This window comes from Megascapheus bottae, chromosome 10 (genome assembly GCF_031878675.1).
Source record: "Megascapheus bottae isolate mThoBot1 chromosome 10, mThoBot2.hap1, whole genome shotgun sequence".
In the NCBI taxonomy this organism is placed as follows: domain Eukaryota; kingdom Metazoa; phylum Chordata; class Mammalia; order Rodentia; family Geomyidae; genus Megascapheus; species Megascapheus bottae.
The window spans coordinates 41,047,366-41,071,413 of record NC_143518.1 but is presented as its reverse complement, the minus strand read 5'-3'; the positions used below and the strand labels follow the sequence as shown (position 1 = coordinate 41,071,413).

Sequence of the window (24,048 nt, the reverse complement as noted above, 5' to 3'; positions counted from 1 at the left end):
CTTCATTACTTCCTTGATCTTACTGCTTGTTATAAGGCTGTTTAAGTGGTTTCTATCTTCTTGGTTCAGTTTAGGCAATTTATATGTCTCTCTGAATTTATTTATGTCTACTAGACTTTACATCTTACTTGAGTATAGGTTTTGAAAGTAGTCCTTCATAATCTTCTGGATTTTTTTAATGTTTGTTGTGCTATTTCCATTTTCATCTCTCATTTTGTCAGTTTGAATTTTTTTTATCAATTTTGTCAATTCTATTAATTTTTTTTTGCCAGTCCTGGGCCTTGAATTCAGGGCCTGAACACTGTCCTTGGGCTTTGCCTCAAGGCTAGCACTCTTACCACTTGAGCCACAGCATGTCTAGCTTTTCTGTGTATGTGGTACTGAGAAATCAAACCCAGGTCTTTGTGCATACTAGGCAAAGCACTCTACCACTAGGCCAAACCCCTGGCCTTTTATTAAATTTTTTGAAAGAATAAGTTGCTTGTTTTGTTGATTCTATGTATAGGTTTTTTTGGTTTGGTTTAGTTTGTTTTTTTTTGAGCTAGTCCTGGAGCTTGAACTCAGGGCCAGACCACTTCCTTGGGCTTTCTCAAAGATAGCATGCTCTACTACTAATGCCTTTTTCTATGTATGTGGTACCTAGGAATCCAGCCTGGGCCTTTGTGCATACTAGGCAAACACTCTACCAGTAGGCTAAACTCCTGGCCCCAGATGTATATAAGTTTTTAAGTCTCTTTATTGATTTCTGCCCTAATCTTTACTATCTAGCTCTAAGCTGTCATTACTTTTATTGTACCATAGGCTTCATATTCCTCATATAATAGGTTATTGTTAACCTATTAAAGTGGTGCTCTGGAAGGGATTCTGGGGGTTCTCAATGTTCTTGACTCCTCTCCATAGCAAGTTTTCAGCTACTTCAGTATGTTTACACAATACTACATTCTTACTCCTCTACCATTTGAAAGTTTTCTGTTTTTTTTTTTTTTTCTTCTAGTCCTGGTCTTGAGTTCAAGGCCTGAGTACTGTCTTTGGACTTTCTCAAGGCTAGAGCTCTACCACTTGAGCCTTAGCACCACTTCCAGCTTTTTTTCTGTGTATGTAGTACAGAGGAATCAAACCCAGGTCCTCATGCATGCTAGGCAAGCATTCTACCACTAGGCCAAACTCCCGGCCCAAGTTCTCTGGATTTTTACTTAAACAAGATTCATTGTAGAGGGCCAGGAGTTTGGCCTAGTGGTTAAAGTGCTTGCCTAGCATGCATGAAGACCCGGGTTCGATTCCTTGGTACCACATACATAGAAAGCCGGAAGTGGTGCTGAGGCTCAAGTGGTAGAGCTCTAGCCTTGAGAAAGTCCAAGGTCATTGCTCAGGCCCTGAGCTCAAGCCCAGAATCGGCAAAAAAAAAAAAAAGATTCATTGTAGAGGTACAAGACTTGTGTTCTTTTTTAAAAATATAAGTTCATTTTATTATTAAGGTATTATACAGAGGGATTATCATTTCATAAGTCAGGTAACAAATACAATTCTTTTTGGACAATGTCACTTCTTACTGCACTTTCCCTCAGTTTACTCCCCTTGCTTTAGTCTTTTTTTTTTTTTTTTCTTTTTGGGTCATGGGGCTTGAACTCAGCCTGGGTGCTGTCCCTGAGCTCTTCAGTTCAAGGCTACTACCCTACCCTGGGCCTGGGCATTCTCCCTGAGCTCTTCAGCTAAAGGCTATGGACCTTCCCTGGAGCCAAGCCCGACTTCCCATTTTCTAGAGGTTAATTGGAAATAAGCGTCTCAAGTCCTTTTGTGCCTGGGCTGGCTTTGAATCTTGATCCTCAGATCTCAGCCTGAGTAGTTAAGATTACAGGTATGAGCCACCATGCCCAGCATATTTTTCTAAAAAAATTTTTATTTTGACAGGGTGATGTATAGAGGGGCTACAGTTACATTCACAAGGCAGGGAGTACATTACTTCTTGAACATTGTTACGCCTTCCTATGTTTTTCTCCCACTTTCCGTTTTCTACCTCCTCCCAAGTTGTAGAATACATTTCTAACATATTGTCGCTTTAGTCTTACATGGAGATTTTATCTATTTCTTAGTTCTGTCATAGCTTCTTACATAGTTAAATGGTCTCTGGTTTATGGTTTTTTTCAGCCAGCTAAGGATTTATTCTCTTGCCTTGTATGTTTTGTTAATCTTGTAAAACTTTCCAGTTGCCTTCCCAGCCATAACAGACCTCTTGTAGTCATTGTAGGAACTAAGCCACAGTCTAGCATCCAGAAAAAAAAAGATACAGCCCCACTTCCCATTTTCTAGAGATTAATTGGAGATAAGAGTCTTATGTTCTTTAGTGCCCAGACTGGTTTTGAACCGTGCCCACCAATATATGTATACATATGGTTTTTTTTTAAACACAAAAATGTTATTAATAGCTGAGTGTGGTGGCTCACATCTGTAATCCTAGCTACTCGGAGGCTGAGATCTGAGGATCGCAGTTCAAAGCTAGCCTGGACACTAAAGACTATGAGATTCTTATCTCCACTAGAAAATGAAGTGGTGCTGTGGCACAAGGGGTATGGCAGCAGCCTAGAGCTCAGGGACAGTGCCCTGGCCCAGAGTTCAAGTCCCATGACTGACCAAAAGAAACAAAAAAAAATGTTATCATGAAAAAATGATAAATTAGACATGTGCCTTTAGTTACTTAGGAGGCTGAGGCAAGCAGATAACTGGAGCTCAGAAGTATAGGACTAGCCTAGGCAGCATAGCACAACTCTACTTAAAAAGGCCAAACTTGCCGAGAGTTTGGCCTAGTGGTAGAGTGCTTGCCTAGCATGCATGAATATCCGGGTTCGATTCCTCGGTACCACATACATAGAAAAAAGCTGGAAGTGGTGCTGAAGCTCAAGTGGTAGAGCCTTGAGAAAGTCCAAGGACAGTGCTCAGGTCCTGAGCCCAAGCCCAGGACTGGCAAAAAAAAAAAAAAAGGCCAAACTAAGTCAGAAACCAGTGGTTCAAATCTATGTCTCCTTAGAAGGCTGTTATATGAGAATCTGTGTTCAGTCAGTCTTGGCAGACAAATTTATGCTACTCTTATCTCTAGTTAGCTAACAAAAGCAAAAAATGAACGGGGCACCAGAAGCTCATACCTGTAATCCTAGCTGCTCAAGAGGCTAAGATCTGAAGATCACGCTTTGAAAGCACCCAGGCAGGAAAGTGCATGCACTCTTATTTACAATTAACCACCCAAAACCTGGAAGTAGAGCTGAAGCTCAAGTGGTAGAGTGCTAGCCTTGAGCAAAAAAACAGAGGTCTGGCTTAGGTGCCATGAGCAAAGAAGCTGAATGAGAGCTTTAGGCGCGCACACACACACACACACACACACACACACGCACGCACGCACGCACGCACGCACTCACGCACGCATGCACACAATCACACAGTCAAGGCTTGGAGCATGGCCTTGTGGTAGAGCACTTGCCTAGCCTGCATGAAGCCCTGAGTTTGATTCTTCGGTACCACATACACAGGAAAAAGCCAGAAATGGTGCTGTGGCTCAAGTGGTAGAGCACTAGCCTTGAGAAAGCCCAAGAACAGTACCCAGGCCCTAGTTCAAGGCCCAGGATTGGGGGGAAAAATCAAAATAACAATTAAATAGCTATTTATTAAAAAAAAAAACAGTAAAAAGTCTATGGATAAAAGCCCAAGAAATTCAATGTAATAGTAAGTAAAATGCATGAATTTGTATTTTTCAAAATGGCACATAAATGGTGAGTAAATATAGAAAGATTTCCAGATCATAGTGAGTTGGGAATTCTAAATCTTTTCATACCCATCACATTGGTAGAAATTTAAAAAATCTTTTTATATGCTATTGAAAGGAGTATAGATCAATGCAACTATTCCTGCTTATACTTTGGCATTATTTCCTGAGATTTAATTTACACATCTTTTAACCCTGCAATCCCATTCTCAGTTATAAACTCAGGAGAATCTCTTTTCCCTATATATCAGGAGGCATGTACACAAATGTTTATAGTAGCATTGTTCACATTACTAGATAAAACACTGAAACAATGCAGATGCCATTAGAGAATAAATTAAAAACAAACACTACAATACACAGACACACACACACACATCAAAATACTGTATTTAATAATGTAATATTTTGGAGAAGATTGAGAAATATAGTATTAGATGAAAAATACAGTTCCCAAGAAGTCTCATTCAGCATGGTGTACCCTATTTTTATTGAATTAAAGTACCCATTAAAATTTAAGTTAGAGGATTACATATAAATGTAGAAAACCAAGAGCTGTAAAAAGAAAACCCAGGCCAGGTACGGTGACACATATCTACAATTCCAGCACTTGCAAGGCTGATATAGAAGAAAAGAAAATTCCAGGCAAGTCTAGGCAACATAGAGGGGCGGGGGGGGGGGGGGCGGGCGGGGGGCGGGGGAAGCAGCTTTGGGCATGCCTTTAGTCTCAGCTACTCAGAGACTTAGGCAGAAGAATTATTTGACTTTAGGAATTCAAAGGTACATACAGTCAACATAATTAAGACAGTGTCTCAAAGGAAAAAAGAAAAGACGATGAACATGATTGGTATGATAACTTGAGGATCAGGGAAACAGGAAGGTAGAATGAAAGCAGAGACCACATGATTTAACTTCAATTATTATCAAGGTCTTAGCTTTTATTTTGTGTAGTAGTTACCTGCTAACAAAAATACAATTATTATTAGTCATTTTACAGGCCTTTTCTTTGGAATTAACTGTAAAGCAAGTGTGTTTTATACATACATATTAGTTACACTATCTTTTTTTTTTACACTATCTCTTTTGTCATTTGTTTATTCATTATATTTTGCTACACTTGCTTTGAAAGACTGAGTTTTCTCTTTCTTTTTTTTTTTTTTTTGGTGAGTCATAGAGCTTGAACCAGATCTGGGCTGGGGAACTGGCCCTGAGCTCTTCAGCTCAAGGTTTATGCCCTACCCCTGGAGCCACAGTGCCACTTCTGTTTTCTAGTGATTAATTGGAGACAAGAGTCTCTCGGTCTTTAGTGCCCTGGCTGGCTTTGAACCCCTGTCCTCAGATCTCAGCCTCCTGAGTAGCTAGGATTCCAGGTGTGAGCCACTGCTCCCAACATCCTTGTGATTTATTTTGTAGTAAGTAAATTTTTCTTTGTTTATCTCCTTAACCAGGTATACAATGTTTACATGGCAGGGAGGCAGTTGTGTTCTAAGCGGTACCGGGAGTTTGCCATCCTACACCAGAACCTGAAGAGAGAGTTTGCCAACTTTACATTTCCTCGACTTCCAGGAAAGTGGCCATTCTCATTATCAGAACAACAACTGGATGCCCGGCGTCGGGGGTTGGAAGAATATCTAGAAAAAGGTAAGCCAGTCTATTAAACTCTACTATCCTCAGTAGGCATACATTCTATGTACATATTGCAAACCGCCTAGCTTTGTCTCTTGAAACTTAGTAATGAGAGTAAGATATATTTCTGACTGTAAGAGTGATTCCTTTCATGAATACCTGTTTGTTAAACATGTCATTTGAAATATGATGTAAAAATCAATGTTAATGAATTCTTTAATTAAAAAAAAAAAGCTCAGGGACCACATCCAGGCCCTGAGCTCAAGCACCAGGACTAGAATAAAAAAAATCCTGTTTTATTGACTCCTAAAGCACTTAACAACAGAAAAATAGAATCGTTTTTGATGTATTTTGACCTTTATTTATAGAATTATATTACATAGGCAAATGAAATTATATGCTCTGTTGATTTGGAAACTAACTGCACAATATTTAAGACATTTTCATCAAAATGATGTTGGTTCACTAGACATCCTACATGAAAACTTTATAATTTTAATAGGTATGCAAGGATAGATTTGCTAAGCTCTAGGTATATACTCCCCTTCTTCTAAGCTAGAAAGGCTGCTGGAATAGCAGAGAAATTACACAAATGTCCTAAATAAGATATTTTGTTGCTTAGAGAAGAGACCTTTCCTTGCTATATTTTAAAATACAGGAATGAAACATTTGTTTTTCTGAAATAGCAGAGAAATTACACAAATGTCCTAAATAAGATATTTTGGTGCTTAGAGAAGAGACCTTTCCTTGATATATTTTAAAATATAGGAATTATAGTAGTAGGTGATATTTAATAGTCTATGTCCTTATGTGCTTATGTAAAAATGAATTGACCTTTAATTAAAATAAATTGGTAGGAAGTCTTACCCCCTGAAGAAAAATCATTTTCCCCACAGAAGATAGTAAAATTTCCTAGTCCTTTAGTTTTTCCTAACATGTATTGGCCTACAAGCATACCCCTCAGGAATGAGAAAGGGTATAGTTTTAAAATTCAAAGGTTGAGCCAGCACAGTGGCTCCAACCTGTAATCCTAGCTACTCAGGAGCCTGAGATCTCAGGATCATAATTTGAAGCCAGCCTGGGTAGGTAACTCTGTAAGACACTTACTGCCAATTAACCACCAGATAACTGGAAGTTGAACTGTGACTCAAAGTGATAGAGCAAAAAAGCTCAGGGTTAGCACCCAGCCCTGAGTTCAAACCTCAGGATTCCCCCCAACCCAAACAACAACAATATAGTAATATTATCAGTGTGATTTAACTATCCTCAAGTGTCAAGAAATTAACTCATACTTTAGACAATCAGCTACTGACTTCCCTGCTTTTAAAAGCCTTGCTCTTTCTTCCACCTTTTTGTCTCTTTCTTCTTTCTTTCCTTCCTTCCTTCCTTCCTTCCTTCCTTCCTTCCTTCCTTCCTTCCTTCCTTCCTTCCTTTCCCCCCCAATCCTGGGACTTGAACCTCAGGGCCTGAGCACTGTCCTTTAGCTTTCTCAAGGCTAAAGCTCTACCACTTCAGCCACAGCACTACTTCCAGCTTTTTCTGTGTATGTGGTACTAAAGAATAGAACCCAGGGCTTCATGCATGCTAGGCAAGCATTCTACCAATCAGCCACACTCCCAGCCCTCTTTTACCTTTTTCCCCCTTCTTTTCTCCCTCCTTCCCCCCCACCCCCAACTCTCTTCTTTTACATATCTAGTATGTATCTAGTATGACAGGTGCATGCCACCACATTGGTGTTAGCTTGGTTTGTTCCTAACTGGCCTTTTCCTTTGATTACTTCTTTTACCACCATGGTTTGGGTTTTGTTGTTGTTGTTATTGTTAGTTTACTTTTTAGCATGTTCATAGGTCATATGACTGTAAGGTTAGATTTACTGTACTTCATTAACTAATTTTATTATTTTTAGCGAACTATATCTTTGTGCTTTCTAGCTTTCCTGTGTTCTACACCATATTTAGATAAATGTTCATCATGTCTTTAAAATTTCATATGTTGCTAGGTTCCAATGGCTCATACCTATTTAGGAGGCTAAGATCTGAGGATCCTGGTTTAAAGCCAGTCCAGGCAGGAAAGCTTTCATTATCTCCAATTAACTACCCAAAAAGCCAAAAGTAGAGCTGTGAATTAAGTTGTTGAGCACTAGCTCTGGACAAAAAAACTCAGGATAGCACCCAGGCCCTGAGTCCTTGCCCCAGCCACCTCACCCAACACCCCACCACCAGCAAAAAAAAATGTTATATACAAAAATACATGCTACTTTATCATTGCCTGTTACTGATGACTTAAACTTAAATCTTTATATGTTCTTGACTTTATATTCTTTGTTTTAAGACTTTATGCTAGATCTTATATTTATTTTCTGCAGTGTGTTCAATACGAGTCATTGGTGAGAGTGACATCATGCAGGAATTCCTGTCAGAATCAGATGAGGTAGGTAAATACTCTTCATTTACTATTTTTAATCAGAGTTCCATATGGGAAAAATAACTCAAGAGTATTAATTATGGATTGAATTGTAGTAAATTCTAAAGGACTCTTATTTTTTCTGTTCCTGCTTACTACCCTGTAAGTCCTAGTACCAGATCTACCTCTCTGATGATTCAGATCATCAACTTTTCATTCTACCAAGAACTTTTGTCTTTAGTACCACTATATTACAATCTCATTCTCTAATATTTATACCTGTAATCAGTTTGTCACTTTATATTAGCTCATAGGACTATGAGTTACTTATAAGTAAGAACTAAACCTTGATCATCTTTTATATTTCCAGTGCCTTACCTCAGTATCATAAAGTGCTTAATAAATAGTAATTGAATAGATTGACTATGTAATGTTAACATTTTATTCATTAATTATTTTATATGTATACATACAGTAGCTCCTTCCCCTCCCCCCCTTTTATTCATAGTTATACTTTTCAGTCTTGGTTAATTGCAGTCAATTGTGGTCTTAAAATATTAAATTTAAATTAGAAAACAATTCTTGAGTTTCAAATTGTGTGGCATTCTGAGTAGCAAAATAAAATTTTATACCACCCCTTGCTGTCCCATTCAAAACCTGGATCATCTTTTGTCTAATACCTGTTAATCACTTAGTAGCCAGGCAAGTTAGAAGATTGACTATGTTGGTATCAGTGTTTGTAGTCAAGTGTTTACTTAAATTTGTTTGTTTGTTTATTGTCAATCCTGTGGTTTGAATTCAGGGACTGGGCACTGTCCCTGGGGGTCTTTTGCTCCAGGCTAGTGTTCTGCCTCAAGCCACAGCACCACTTCCAGCCTATTCTGTTTATGTGGTACTTAGGAATTAAACCCAGTGCTTCATGCTTGCTAGGCAAGCAGTCTACTACTAAGCCACATTCCCAGTCCTACTTAATTTTTTTTTTTTTTTTTTTTGCTCGTACTGGGGTTTGAACTGAAGGCCTTGTACTTACCTGCTTTACTTGCTTGACTGGCATGGCACTCTCCCAGTTGATCTATACCTCAAGTTCAGCGTTTCGCTTGTTATTTTGGAGATGGAGTCTTACAGACTTCTGTTCAACTGGCTTCTAGACACAGGCTTTTGGATATCAGCCACTTGAGTAGCAGGCATTACAGATATGAGCTACTGGCACCTAGCTTCAAGTCACTAATCTTTGTATTTTATTTCTTTAAGTTTTGGGATTTTAAAATTTATTATTGTTAGCATATATTAGTTATACAGAAAACAGTTGATTGTTACATCTCCACTCTTGTTTACATTGTATTTCAATCAGTTTTACTTCCTCTATCACTATTCCTGCATCCTCCTCCCCCCAGATAGTACCCTTAGCCATGTGCCAGTGGTTCACACCTGTAATCTTAACTACTCGTGAGGCTGAGATCTTAGGCTTGTATTGTAAGCCAGCCCGATCAGGAAAGTCTGTAACATTCTCATTAACCAGAGAAAAAGCTGGGAGTGGTGCTCAGAGTGCTAATCTTGAGCACAAAGAGGCTCAGGGACAGTGCCCAGGCCTTGAGTTAAAACCCCAGGACTGGATTGAGGGGGTGGGGGAAGATATATATGTGTATAAATATATTCTATATCTATTTATCTATATATCCTGTACCCTCAACAGGTTTCTTTGTTTTGTTTTCATAGTTGCAAAAGTCTATTTTAACAACAATATTTTACCTCCTTGTGTTTTTTGGTAAGTCCTGGAGCTTGAACTTGGGGCCTGAGCACTGTCCTTGTACTTTCCTCAAGGCTAGCACTCTACCATGACTCTACCATGTTGAGCCTCAGTGCCACTTCTGGTTTTTGTTGGTTAATTGGAGATAGAGTCTCATTGACTTTCCTGCCCAAGCTGACTTTGAACCTTGATCCTCAGATCTTAGCCTCCTGAGTAGCTAAGATTACAGACGTGAGCCACTGGTACCCGGCAAGATTTAATCTTTTGTCTGTAAAATTGTGAAGAATAATAAAATAAATTCATGCCAGTTTTACTATAGCACCTGAGGGTGCAAAATTATAGCCATTTGCTACAAATGGGTGACTCATACCTATAATCTTATCTATAACCCTATCTCAGAAATAAATGTGACCCTATCTCAAAAATAACCATTGCAAAAAAGGGTTGGAAGTGTGACTTAGTGTCTGTCTAGCAAGTGTGAAGCCCAGGTTTCCAACCCAGTACTACCAAAATTGACTAGGCAGTATTACAGCCATAGTAAATGCTAAGTATTTAGTGAAGGTAGGAGCCACATGCAGTTACAGGATTTAGTACTAACCATAGCTTCAGGCATCCATTGAGAGTTCTTTAGTGGTAAGCAGGAATTACTATAATGCTTAGGAGGGTTTTAGATGATGAATAGTAATTTTTCAAGTAAATGAAAATGGACTTACTCCTAGATAGTTACTTCTCTCCAATAAAAATTACAAGGTGAAAAAAATCCATTAGAGAAATGTGATTAAGGTGTGTGTGTGTGTGTGTGTGTGTGTGTGTGTGTGTGTGTGTGTATGTTTTCCAGTGCTGGAGACCAAACCCAAGGTTTCATGCATGCTTAGACAATCATTTTACCATTGAACCTTGCTTCCAGTCCTAAGTAATTATTTGAATCAAGAATAAGAGTTGTTGGGTCAGGAGTTCGGCCTAGTGGTAGAGTGTTTTTGCCTAGCATGCACGAAGACCTGGGTTCAATTACTCAGTACCACATACACAGAAAAGGCTGGATGTGGTGCTGTGCCACAAAGGGTAGAGCTCTAGCCTTAAGCCCAAGGACAGTGTTCAGACCCTGAGTGCAAGCCCCAGGACTGGCAAAAAAAAAAAAAAGTTGTTTACTCTGGGGCTGGGAGCATAGCATAGTCTATTGGTACAGTGCCTGCCTAGCATGCACAAAGACCTGGGTTCGATTCCTAGGTACCACATACATAGAAAAAGTTGGAGGTGGTGCTGTGGTTGAAGTGGCAGAGTGCTAGCCTTGAGCAAAAACTGTCCAAAGACAGTACCCACACCATGAGTTCAAGCCCCAAGATTGACAAAAACAAAACAGAAGAGTTATATACTCTTTGCTAGAAGAAAATTGCATAAGATAAACACACACACACACACACACACACACACACACACACACACACACACACACACACACACACACACACACACACACACCTCCAGTCTCATCCATTTTTCCTTTCAGTTTTCTGATTATTTCAGGAATAAGAAGTATATCATTTGAAGCAGTTTGTATATCTAGCTGTTAAAACCAGAGAACATTTGCAGGCACTGCTGCTTTTAGCTGTTTTCTTTCTCACTTGTTAGTTCTGAATGGAGTGACGGTGGGTTTGATTTAGACTGTTCCATAGTTTTCTGTTTTGAAATGTGAACATGTTGACTTCAATATGTTTCTTTTTTTCCTCTGTTCATCTTAAAGGTTAACTTCTGCTGCAGACTAAAGTCAACTTTATGACATATAGCTATATTGACTTTGAAGATTTCATTTTACCCCTACACTGTATTCATTAGAACTCATTTCCTCTCTGTCACATAGTAGATGTTGTTTAGCTAGCATGTTACTTAGAGAGTGAAGGTTTACTGGGTCACAAATTCTTTGTTTTTCCCCTAAGAACTACAATGGTGTGTCTGATGTAGAGCTGCGAGTAGCATTACCAGATGGAACTACAGTTACAGTCCGAGTTAAAAAGAACAGTACTACAGACCAAGTGTATCAGGTAAATTAAACTTGAATAATTTGGCTTGATGTTGTATGATATGAAGCCAAGAAAGATACGTTAAATGAATTAGGTGCTTTGGGAGTACCTAACATATAAGAAGTTTATTAAGTTGTTATTAATATGGAAGTACTTTACTTTTCTTGAAATAATAAGTTATATATATATATATATAGTATATATATATATATACACACTATAGTGGTATAGTGTGTATCATTCTTTTTTACTATAAAAAATGTTATGACACACATGAAAACAGAAAAATAGTATAATGATTTCTATATTTTTTTCTATGTGTGTGTGTGCATGTGTGTGTCTGTGTGTTTGGGATTGTACCAGGGCTTCACACATGCTAGTCAGGCCATTTACTACTGAGTCATATTCCTAAACCTCATATTTAATAATATAGCCGAGTGCTGATACTCATGCCTACAATCCTAACTATGCAAGAGCCTGAGATCTTGGCAGTTTGAAGCCAATCTGGGCAGGAAAGTCTGTGAAACTTATTTCCAGTTAACCACAAAAAGCTAAAAGCAGAACTATGGCTCAAGTGGTAGAATGCTAAGGGACAACATCCCATCCCTGAATTCAAGCCCAGTATCAGTGCAACAAATAAATTAATTAAATATATAAATAAAGTAAAACTAGGCCTGAAATAATCCCAGCTACTTGGGAATTGAAAGCAAGAGAATAGTGAATTTGAGGCCAACCTGGGCAAAGATAGCAGAGAGACCCTGTATCAAAAAGGGGTAGAAGTCAGGCTCTAGTGGTAGAGGGCCTGATTAGCAAATGTGAAGTCCCAAATTCAAATTCCAATACTGCCAAAAGAAAAACAGATGTTGAGGGCATATTTCAAGGTTAGAATACCCATCTAGTGTTCTTTCCTAATATGCTCAGGCTCTGGGTTCAATCCCCAGTACTACAGAGAATAAGTGAATAAATAAACTCAACTTCACAATAAATAAGAAACTACTTGAATAAAAACAATCAAAGATGTAGGCCTTGGGTCTTAATGACCTATATTAAATGTAAGCTAAATGGTCTCTGAGCTCTTCAGCTCAAGGCTCTACCATGTTGAGCCACAGCACACCTTCCAGTTTTCTGGTGGTTAATTGGAGTTAAGAGTCTCAAGGATGGGCTGGGAGTTTGGCCTAGTGGTTAAAGTGCTTGCCTAGCATGCATGAAGACCGGGTTCGATTCCTCGGTACCACATACATAGAAAAAAAAGCCTGAAGTGGTGCTGAGGCTCAAGTGGTAGAGCCCTAACCTTGAGAAAGTCCAAGGACAGTGCTCAGGCCCTGAGCTCAAGCCCATGACTGGCAAAAAAAAAAAAAAAAAAAAGAGTCTCAAGGACTTGCCTGCCTGGGCTGGCTTTGAACTGCAATCCTCAGATCTCAGCCTCCTGAGTAACTAGGATTACAGGCGTGAGTCACCAGCGCCCAGCTATATGAAATAATATTTAGCAATCTGTTTTCTTTCTTTCTTTTTGCCAGTCCTAGGGGCTCTAACTGTTCCTGAACTTCTTTAGCTCAGGGCTAGCATTCTACCACTTGAGCCACAGCACCACTTCTGTTTTTTTTCTCACTAGTTTATTGAAGACAAGAGTTTTCATGGACTTTCCTGCTTGGGCTGACTTCAAACTGTGACCTTTAGATCTCAGCCTCCTGAGTAGCTAGAGTTACAGGTGTTAGCTGTAACATGTGTGCTGCCAAGCTCTTTTCTTGCAAGTGATATTAAATAAGACCTTTATATGAAAAACTTACATAAAACATAGCAATTTGGTCCTGGCATGGCTCACACCTGTTATCCTAGCTACTCTGGAGGCTGAGATCTGAAGGTGATGGTTCAAAGTCAACCAGGCACAAAAAAATATGACAGGCATATACTTGTCTTTCTCCACAGTGATATATGATTTACCTGTCCTAATTCATTCTATCCTGTTTAAATTGTAGGCTATTGCAGCAAAGGTTGGCATGGACAGCACAACAGTGAATTACTTTGCCTTATTTGAAGTGATCAATCATTCCTTTGGTAAGTTCTAGTAGCTATTAAGTTTTGTTCGAGGGCATTTTGTTCTAATACTGTTGAGTAGAAACTTTTTTCCAGAGAAGGGCTTGAAGACAAGGTAAGATCCCACTGATTGAGACTGTCTCTAGCAAGCCACAGGCAGATCTTGGGAAACCTATTCATAAGGTTCCTGATCAATGTAGGTTCTTTTTCTTTTGTCAGTCTGTATAGGTTATACCCGGTTTGGATCACATACTTTCTTGAGTTGTTGGGGGTTTTTTTCATCAAAATTTGTATATTACAGTGGGGCAGCTTTAAAGGGAATATCCTATTTAGCCACCTGTGGTTTCAGGTCCCTTATGCTTTGTGTAAAGGTTTTTTAGAATACCTTTTTTGTTTTCAGAATTTAGAGATATATTGCTTAAAAGCCTTCCTTTTAATGCTTATGTTTAAGTTGCTGTGTGAATAGATTTCTTCTTCATTGAACACTTTATTGCAAGATAACAAAGTTTTTCATTTTATAAAAGCTAGAGATGATATTATAGTCATATTGTATTGAAACCACACACAAGGGAGGTTTCAACGCAACCAAGGGCTTGCTCTGCATAACAGATTTCCAGTAGTTTCGGTATCTCTTTCATATCATGTATGCATTGGCCAAGACCAGAAATAACAGATAATATTTATTAGAGGTTAGATCTTCCTCATCTCAGAATGAGGAAAGTTTGGCAGATTTCAGTTGTTTTGCTATTCAAGGAAAAGGCAGAATAACTTTTAATTCTCCTGAAGCAACTATCTCTTTATTATTTGTCTTCTCAATTCAAACAGCCTAGGGGCCAGGAGTTTGGCCTAGTGGTTAAAGTGCTTGCCTAGCATGCATGAAGACCTGGGTTTGATTCCTCAGTACCACATACATAGAAAAAAGCCGGAAGTGGTGCTGAGGCTCAAGTGGTAGAGCTCTAGCCTTGAGAAAGTCCAAGGACAGTGCTCAGGCCCTGAGCTCAAGCCCAGGACTGGCAAAAAAAAAAAAACAAAAAACAAAAAAAACAGCCTAATAGGCAAGTATAAATTGTTCTACAAAAGATTAGTCAGATACCAAGATACTTGGACTCTAATGTTATCTATATCTAACCATTAAGTTCATTTTCTGTAAAATGAAATGTCTGTCTCTTGCAATGTTATAAAACCAAGTAAAACATTAAGAGGAAAACTCAGTAAAGATAATATAGAAAGTAAAAGTGTTTAGCCAAGTATGATGATAGATGCCGATAATCCCAACTCCTAGAACTTAAGGGGATCATGAATTCAAACTATATAGTAAGACCCTGTTTGAAAAAGAAAAAAAAATGTAATTTCAGCCACTTGGGAGGTGGAGATAGGAAGATTGTTATTCCTGGCTAACCAGCTGAGGCAAAGTTAGTGATACCCTACCATATTAAAAAATAATCTAGTGTCAGGTGCCAGTGGCTCATACCTGTAATACTAGGTACTTGGGAGGCTGAGGTCTGGAGAATCATAGTCAAAGCTAGCCTAAACAAAAATATTCACAAGACCCTTTCTCAAAGGTAGCTGAGCATGGGAACCCATGCCTTTCATCCTAGCTACCTAGGAGACTGAGATTTGAAGAACTGTGATTCTAGGCCAACTTGATGAAAAGTCCTCAAGACTACCTCTCAATGGAAGAAGCTAGGTGCCATGACATATACCTGTCATCCCAGTTATAGCAGTATTATAGTCCAAGTATGTGTCCTGGCTAGAAGTGAGATCCTATCTCCAAAGTAACAAGTGCAAGAAGATTGGAAACTGAGCCTGTCATCCTAACTACTTAGGAGACTGAGATATGGGAATTTCGGTTCAAAGCCACCCCAGGCACAAGAGTTCATGGGACTCTCACCTCAAATTAACCACCAGAAAACTAGAAGTAGTGCTTTGGCTCAACATGGTAGAGCACTAGCTATGAGCTAAACTAAAAAGCTCAGGGACAGCATGCCCAGGCCCAAGTTCAGGCCCCACCACTGACAAAAAAAGATTGGAGGCGTGGCTCAGTGATAGAGCCCCAGCCAAACAACTATATGAGTCTATGACTTCAAACTCCACTATTGCTGAAAGTAAAAGCTAAAAGAAAGCATGAGATTTTATTTTTCTGTACAATGTTAGGAAGAAACAAGATGATTGGGAGGGGGCGGGGGAAGGGAAAGGGAGACAAAAACATGAGAAGGTGTATCTGGATTCGAGAAATAATGTACCCATTACCTGACGATTGTAACTCCTCTATACATTATCCTGAGTGAGTGTGTGTAACCTTACTAAGAATACATGCTAACTGTGATGAATTTTTTGCTGATGAATGCCTTATGGTTTCTGGAGTAGGTAGAAAGAGCCTTTTTAGCTCTTCATAATAAAAGCAATTTATTGAGAATAGCCTCAAGAGAGACTCTAAATGCCCATAGCTGGATAAGGAGAAATTTGCTTTGAAGTTATTTAGTGGCTATCAGCTATAATTAACTGATCATAGGCCAAGGATTTTTTGTTTGTTCATTTGTTTTGCATTGATGGTCTTTACAGCCCTTACGTTAACTTAAGGACATGCCATTCAAGTGATAGATTTTACTCATTTTGAGGTTCAACTGACCATAGTCATAGTTAAAAAGGATAAATTTGGCTATACACATGGTTATTTTGTGCTCCTATATCAGTGCTCCCTAAAGAATTGAGCTGATGCTCTAGTTATGCTAACCTACTGTTCTTGATCTTCTTTAAATAGCTATTATACAAGAGAAACATATATTTTTTCACTCTAATGGTCTTTATTCTGTCTTCTTCAGTACGTAAGCTGGCACCTAATGAATTTCCTCATAAACTCTACGTCCAGAATTATACATCAGCTGTGCCAGGCACCTGCCTGACAATTCGAAAGTGGCTTTTCACAACAGAAGAAGAAATCCTCTTAAATGACAATGACCTTGCTGTTACCTATTTCTTTCATCAGGTAAGTAAATTGCTAATCCTGAAAGACCTGGTTTCTTTTTCTGTATGTATAGTTGGTAATTTTTCAATTCTATGTGGATCCTTTAGTCTGAGTTACATTTGTAAAGTGTTTTGTCTTGTTTTACATAAGCTACATAAATGGTAGTGTCAAACATTTTTTTTTCTTTTTTGTCAGTGGTGGGACTTGAACTCTGGGCTTGAATGCTATTCTGAGCTCTTCAGCTCAAGGCTACCACTCTACCCTTTGAGCCACAGCACCACTTCCCTGTTTTCTGGTGGTTAATTGGAGATTAGACTTCATTAGGACTTTCATGCCCAGGCTGATTTTGAACTGCAATCCTCAGATCTCTGAGTAGCTAGGATTACAGGTGTGAGCCACTGGTGCCCAGCTATATTTTAATTTTAAAAAATAATAAAAATGGGGCTGGGAGTTTGGCCTACTGGTAGAGTGCTTGCCTAGCATGCACGAAGACCTGGGTTCAATTCCTCGGTATCACATACATAAAAAAAAGCTGGAAGTGGTGTTGAGGCCAAACTCCCGGCCCAAACCTTTTCTTTTAAATACTCTTTTAGTCTCTTTTATCCTTAAGGGATCAGTTTCAGGACATGCCCCCTTAGCTTCCTACTCCATGGATGCTCAAATCTGAGATACTGTATTCAAATCTTTTCTATAACTAGGCCATATTATTTTCATATAAATGCATTTCTTCCTTCAAATCATCTGTAAATTACTCATAATATTCACATAAGCTGGGCACAGTGGCTCATGCCTGTAATCCTAGTTACTAGGAGACTGAGATCTGAAGATAGAGGTTCAAAGCCAGCCCTGGCACTAAAGACTGAGACCCTGAGACTCTTATCTTCAATTAACCACTAGAAAACCAGAAGTGGCACTGTGGCTCAAGGGTAGGGTGGTAGCCTTGAGTTGAAGAGCTCAGGGACAGTGTCCAGGCCCAGAGGCAAGAAAGGAAAAAAAAAAGGGCTGGGAGTTTGGCCTAGTGGTTAAAGTGCTTGCCTAGCATGCACGAAGACCTGGGTTCAATTCCTCGGTACCACATACATAGAAAAAAGCCAGAAGTGGTGCTGAGGCTCAAGTGGTAGAGCTCTAGCCTTGAGAAAGTCCAAGGACAGTGCTCAGGCCCTGAGCTCAAGCCCAGGACTGGCAAAAAAAAAAAAAAGAAGAACTTACTACAATGTAAGTATTGTATAAATAGTAGTAACACTGTATTTAGAGAATAATGATTTTTTTTTAAGTATAGATAAACTCCTGGTGCCCAGCATATGCCAGCTTTTTGTTGTTGTTATTGGTTGTGGGGTTGAACTGAGGGGCCTGGGTGCTGTCCCTGAGCTTTTTTGCTCAAGGCCAGCATTCTACCACTTTGAGCCACAGCTGCACTTCTGAAAGTTTCTTGTTTGTTTTTTTGTTGTTCATGGGGCTGGAACTCTGGGCCTGAGCACTGTCCCTGAAGTCTTCAGCTCAAGGCTCTATACTTGAGTCACAGCTCCACTTCTGTGGTTAATTAGAAATGAGTCTCTGACTTCCGACTTCCTGCCCAGGAAGTGACTTTGAACCATGATCCTCAGATCTCAGCCTCCTAAGTAGCTAGGATTACAGAAGTGAGCCACTAGCAGCCAACTCACTTTTAATTTTTGAGTGGTTAATTAGAGATATGAGTCTCATGGAACTTTGCTTCTTTTAGCTTCCTGCTTAAATCTATTTTGAGTAAGAAATGCCTAGCCAACATTGTCTTCCATTCCTCTCATCCTTTATTTCAATGACAGAAATCTGCTTCTTGAATGCATTTAAGATTAAGACCATTCTTGTTTCCTGACGTTAGTGTGTAGTCTTTCTCATTTAACCCATCTTTTGGAGGCCTGCCCAAGGCTTCTATTGTAACTACTGCTAGAAGTGAGTATTCATGTTCAGATGTCACATGTCACATCTTAACTGTACATATTTGCTATTTCCTTGTTGCCTTTAACACAGTATTATGTACTATCTTGCAGTGCTCACTGATTGTTTTTCACATATATAAATTCACCAGAATTTAAGTCTCTTGACAAGAGAAAACAGATGAACACATACCTAGAATAATGCTTAAATACATACCAGATACTAGTTAATCTAATAAATGTGCCTGTGTGGCAGAGTTCATTGTGATAATAGTGGTAGTCCTACTAGATACAAGTTTTTCTGAAAATGAGTCTATTTTTCTTAAGAGTATACATGATAATGATGTTTACATTCTGTTCTTCCCTGGCCTTTGGTAACAGGCTGTTGATGATGTGAAGAAAGGTTACATCAAAGCAGAAGAAAAGTCTTACCAATTGCAGAAGCTATATGAACAAAGAAAAATGGTCATGGTAAGTTTATATCCCCAAATACTTTTTTACCTCTTAAACGTGTTCTAATCATTTTTTTCTCTATTTCTGAAAGGTATTGCCGCCAGGTAAGTGGCAGTGTGTGTGTGTGCATGTGTGTGTATGTAACTCCAGGACTCATGATCTTGCTCAGCTTTTTCACTTAAGGTTGTCAGTTTACCTTTTTTGTTGTTGTTGGTTGTGGGGCTTGAACCCTGGGCCTGGGCATCAGTTTACCTTTTTTGTTGTTGTTGGCCATGTGGCTCGAACTCTGGGCCTGGGCGCTGTCCTCAAGCTCTTCAGCTCAAGGCTACCACACTACTCCTAGAGCCCCAGTGCCACTTCTGGTTTTCTAGTGGCTAATTAGAGCTAAGAGTCTCATGGACTTTAGTGCCTGGGCTGGCATTCAGCCTCCTGAGTAGCTAGAATTACAGGCGTGAGCCACTGTACCCTGGCCGTCAGTCTACCTCTTGAATTACAGATTTTTGCTAGTTAAATTGGAAATCAGAATCTCTCAGCTTTGTCTGTATTGGCTAGCTTCACACCTCAATTTTTAGGACTCAACCTCCTGGAGTAGCTAGGATTGTAGGTATGAGCCACTATCATCCAGCTTTGAAGTAACTTTTAAGTAAGAAGCATAGACTTAGATGCAGTTCACTTTGTTCCTCCATTGTTACACAAAAAAATAAAACTTGGATTATGATGCAGACAATTTTATTTTTTTTTAATTTTTTTATTGTAATTAGTAAAAGGGTTACATGATATTTGCCAGATAGAAGGTGCAACAATTTTATTATTATTTTTTTTTTTTTTTTTTTTTTTTGCCAGTCGTCTGGCTTGAACTCAGGGCCTGAGCATTGTCCTTGGACTTTTCTCAAGGCTTGAGCTCTACCACTTGAGCCACAGCCAAGTGGTAGTAAGCCACTTCCAGCTTTTTTCTATGTATGTGGTATCAAGGAATTGAACCTGGGCCCTTGTCCATGCTAGGCAAGTACTCTTATCACTAGGCCAAACTCCTGGCCAACAATTTTATTATTAATAATAAATAAACAGTATTATTTTTCATTAAAAAAGACTCTAAAAAAACATCAACAGCTGGGCGCAGTGGCTCACGCCTGTAATCCTAGCTACTCAGAAGGCTGAGATCTGAGGATCAAGGTTCAAAGTCAGCCCATGCACAAAAGGACCTGAGACTCTTATCTCCAATTAACTAGAAAATGGAAAGTGGGGCTTGGCTCAAAGGTAGGGTGATAGCCATAAGCTAAAGAGCTCAGGGACAGCACCCAAGTCAAGCTCAAGCCCCATGACCCACAAAAAAAACAAAACATCCACAGTATAGCAAAGATAAAACTATCTAAGAACTTGTAACAAATTTGTTGTTTTGGGACAAGACTGTGCTATACCTATCAGTTCTGGAACTTGTTATGTAGCCCAGACTGATCTCAAATTTACAGTCCTCCTGCTTCATTTTCCCACGTGCTGGGATTACAGGCATGAACCACCAGGCCCACTCAAAGCCTGGGCTTTGTTCCCTTATCTTGTTCCTCTCAAGGCTAGCACTCTGCTACTTTGAGCCACAGTGCCAGATCCTCAGATCTCAGCCTCGTGAGTAGCTAGGATTATGAGACATTAGCAACTGGCACCCAGCTTAGCTTTAGATTTTTTTTTTCCAGTCCTATGGCTTGAACTCAGGGCCTGGACACTGTCCTTGGACACTTTTTGCTCAGGGCTAGCACTCTGCCACTTGAGCCACAGCGACACTTCTGGCTTTTTCTGTATATGTGGTTCCAGGGAATTGAACCCAGGGCTTCATGCATGCTAGGTGAGCACACTACTACTAGGCCATGTGACTATTATTTCTTTATTTCTATTTTTTTGGCCAGTCCTGGAGCTTGAGCTTAGGGCCTGAGCACTGTCCTTGGACTCTTCTCAAGGCCAGAGCTCTACCACTTGAGCCACAGCACCACTTCCAGCTTTTTTCTATGTATGTAGTACCAAGGAATTGAACCCAGGTCTTAGTGCATAGTAGGCAAGCACTCTACCACTAGATCAAACTCCCAGCCCGACCTTTACATTTTTTTAATTTATTTTTTTATTGTAATGTATAGAGGAGTTACAGTTATATTCGCCAGGTAGTAGGTACATTACTTCTCACACATTGATACCCCTTTCTCATGTTTTGTCCCCATTTCCCTCCCCCTACCCCCTCCCAATCATCTTACTTTACCCCCTTCACTTTCTTATTTCAAATAAACAAACAAACATATATACAATTTGTCAGGTAACAAAGTCATACACAGTAACAATATAAGATTAACCAAAGAGCAACAAAAGAGAAGAGAAATAACATAGTACATTAAGAACAGCAATCACACAAGATAAAGCTCTTATTTCCACCAGCTTTAGATTTTTAACATTACAAATCACTTTAGTTGTGATTTAGCAAAAGCAAAATTATCTTACAATTTCCATTTCCACATTAGACTCAGTAGTGCTTTTGATTTCTGTGATACCCTTGAGCCATGGTATTCAATGTAGTAGCTACTAGCCTCTTGGGGCTGTTCAAATCTAAATTTAAATTTACTTAGCTAAATTCAAATTTAATTTTTTTAGTTACAGTGGCCACATTTCAAGTACTAAGTAGCTATATGTGCCTAGAAGTTGTCATATTGGACAGCGAAAGCAGAGGACATTTTCTGCATCACAGAAGGTTCTGTTGAGTTGGGCTGTGTAGGGTATTCCTTAAATCCTTTGAAATTAGCTTTTAGAACCAACTATTGGTAGCTCATGCCTGTGACCTTAGCTAGTCTTATCTCTCCAATTTTATAGTGCTAGCTTTGGGCAAAAAAGCTCAGGGACAGTCCAGACCTAAGTTCAAGCCTGGCACAAGCAAAATAAAATTAGCTTTTATTTGTGTCTGCCATAAGTAGGAAAGAAATTGTTAAAAATAAAATTAGTGAAGAGCACTTAAAAAATTTTCATTCATAGCATTTAACATTTTCTTACTTGGCAGATTCACATATAGCTGAAAATTTTCCAATTACAATTGTCTGTGATTTCATGCAAGATAGTAACTACGTTGGTAATGCTTCTGATAGTTTAGCTAAATTAGTTTGTAACTTCTATGTATTTATTTTGTGCTGGTCTTAGGGCTTGAACTCAGAGCCTGGGTGCTGTTCCTGAGCTGCTTTTACTCAAGGTTAATGCTTCATTTCCAGCTTTTTTTTTTTTTTTTTTTTGGTAATTTATTAGAAATAAGAGTCTCATGGACTTTTCCTGCTGGAGCCAGCTTTAAACCTCTGATCTTCACATCTCAACCTCCTAATAAGTAGATAGAAGGCCTGAGCCACGGCACCTAGTTTTTTGTATATTTTGCGGGGGCGGGGTGGGGGGGAAGGAGGGGCAGAGACATGGGGCTTGAACCCTGGACCTGGGTGCTGCCCTTGAGCTCTTCAGCTCAAAGCTACTGCCCTATCCCTTGAGCCATAGCCCCACTCAACGTTTTCTGATTAATTGGAGATAGGAGTCTCACAGTCTTTAGTGCCTGGGCTGATTTTGAACCATGATCCTCAGATCTCAGCCTCCTGAGTAGCTAGGATTACCTGGCTCTTTTTTTTGCCAGTCCTGGAACTTGAACTCAGGGCCTGAGCACTGTCCTTGGCCTTTCTCAAAGCTAAAAGTCAACCACTTGAGCCACAACATCATTTCCAGCTTTTTTCTATGTATGTGGTACTGAGGAATTGAACCTAGGTCTTTGTGTGTGCTAAGCAAGCACTCTATCACTAGGCCAAACTCCCAGCCCCTTCTGTGTACTTTTTTTTTTTTTTTTTTTTTGTGGGTCATGGGGTTTGATCTTGGCCTGGGTGCTGTCTCTGAGCTCTTCAGCTCAAGGCTACCACCCTACCCTTGAGCCAAGCCCCACTTTCCATTTTCTACAAGTTAATTGGAGATAAGAGTCTCAGGTTCTTTTGTGGCCGGTAGCTTTGAACCTTGATCCTTAGATCTCAGTCTCCTGAGTAGCTAGGATTATAGGCATGAGCCACTGCGCTGCGCCGGCTTAATAACTTCTGTGTACTTTTTATGAAAGAATGTAAACAAGTTAGCCATGGCTTTAGCCCATATCTAGGCAGGATAGTTATTTTATCATTTACAGAATGAAAAACAACAAATTTCTTTGCCTTAGAAAACTATCAATGTTTTACATAGCAGCAAGCTAAATAGAAAATGCAAACATCTTTTAAATATAGTTAAATTCTGGTTAAGGCAGTTTTTCTCTGTGTGAGATAGGATTTTTAAAACAAAACTTCTACATCTTCTTTAAGATAATGGCATTTATGGGGCCCGGAGTTTGGTCTAGTGGTAGAGTGCCTGCCTAGCATGCACAAAGACCCGGGTTCAATTCCTCTATACTGTATACATAGAAAAAGCCAGAAGTGATGCTATGGCTCAAGTGGTAGGACTCTAGCCTTGAGAAATCCCATGAACATTGCTCAGGACCTGAGCTCAAGCCCAGGACTGGCAAAAAAATAAAAATTTAAAAAATAAAATAAAAAAAGATAATGGCATCGTTACCTCTCTACATTTATTTTTTCCTTCCTTCCTTCCTTCCTTCCTTCCTTCCTTCCTTCCTTCCTTCCTCCCTCCCTCCCTCCCTCCCTCCCTTCCTCTCTCCCTCCCTCCCCTCTCTTTCTTTCTTTCTTTCTTTTTTTGCCAGTCCTGGGCTTGAGCTCATGGCCTGAGCACTGTCCTTGGACTTTCTCAAGGCTAGAGCTCTACCACTTGAGCCTCAGCACCACTTCCAGCTTTTTTCTATGCATGTGGTTACTGAGGAATCTAACCCTGGTCTTCGTGCATGCTAAGCAAGCACTCTACCACTAGGCCAAACTCCCAGTCCTCTTTCTTTCTTTTTTTTTTTGCCAGTCCTAAGCTTGAGCTCAGGGCCTGGAGCACTGTCCTTGGACTTTCTCAAGGCTAGAGCTCTACCACTTGAGCCTCAGCACCACTTCCAGCTTTTTTCTATGTATGTGGTACCGAGGAATCGAACCCGGGTCTTCATGCATGCTAGGCAAGCACTTTAACCACTAGGCCAAACTCCCGGCCCCTTTCTTTTTTAATTAAAGAAT

The 24,048-nt window shown here is 39.6% G+C and overlaps 1 protein-coding gene across 3 annotated transcripts in view; it reads left to right on the top strand.

Annotated features, from left to right (window-relative positions):
* Positions 1–24,048, top strand: part of Snx27 (sorting nexin 27) — a 58,624-nt gene that overhangs the window by 24,227 nt on the left and 10,349 nt on the right. For all 3 annotated transcript variants that reach the window (XM_090340995.1, XM_090340996.1, XM_090340997.1), the window contains exons 3-8: positions 5,200–5,392; positions 7,743–7,807; positions 11,462–11,566; positions 13,522–13,600; positions 16,402–16,565; positions 18,839–18,928. In XM_090340995.1, the coding sequence (XP_090197121.1) occupies positions 5,200–5,392; positions 7,743–7,807; positions 11,462–11,566; positions 13,522–13,600; positions 16,402–16,565; positions 18,839–18,928 (696 nt within the window). The remainder of the gene's footprint in view (positions 1–5,199; positions 5,393–7,742; positions 7,808–11,461; positions 11,567–13,521; positions 13,601–16,401; positions 16,566–18,838; positions 18,929–24,048) is intronic.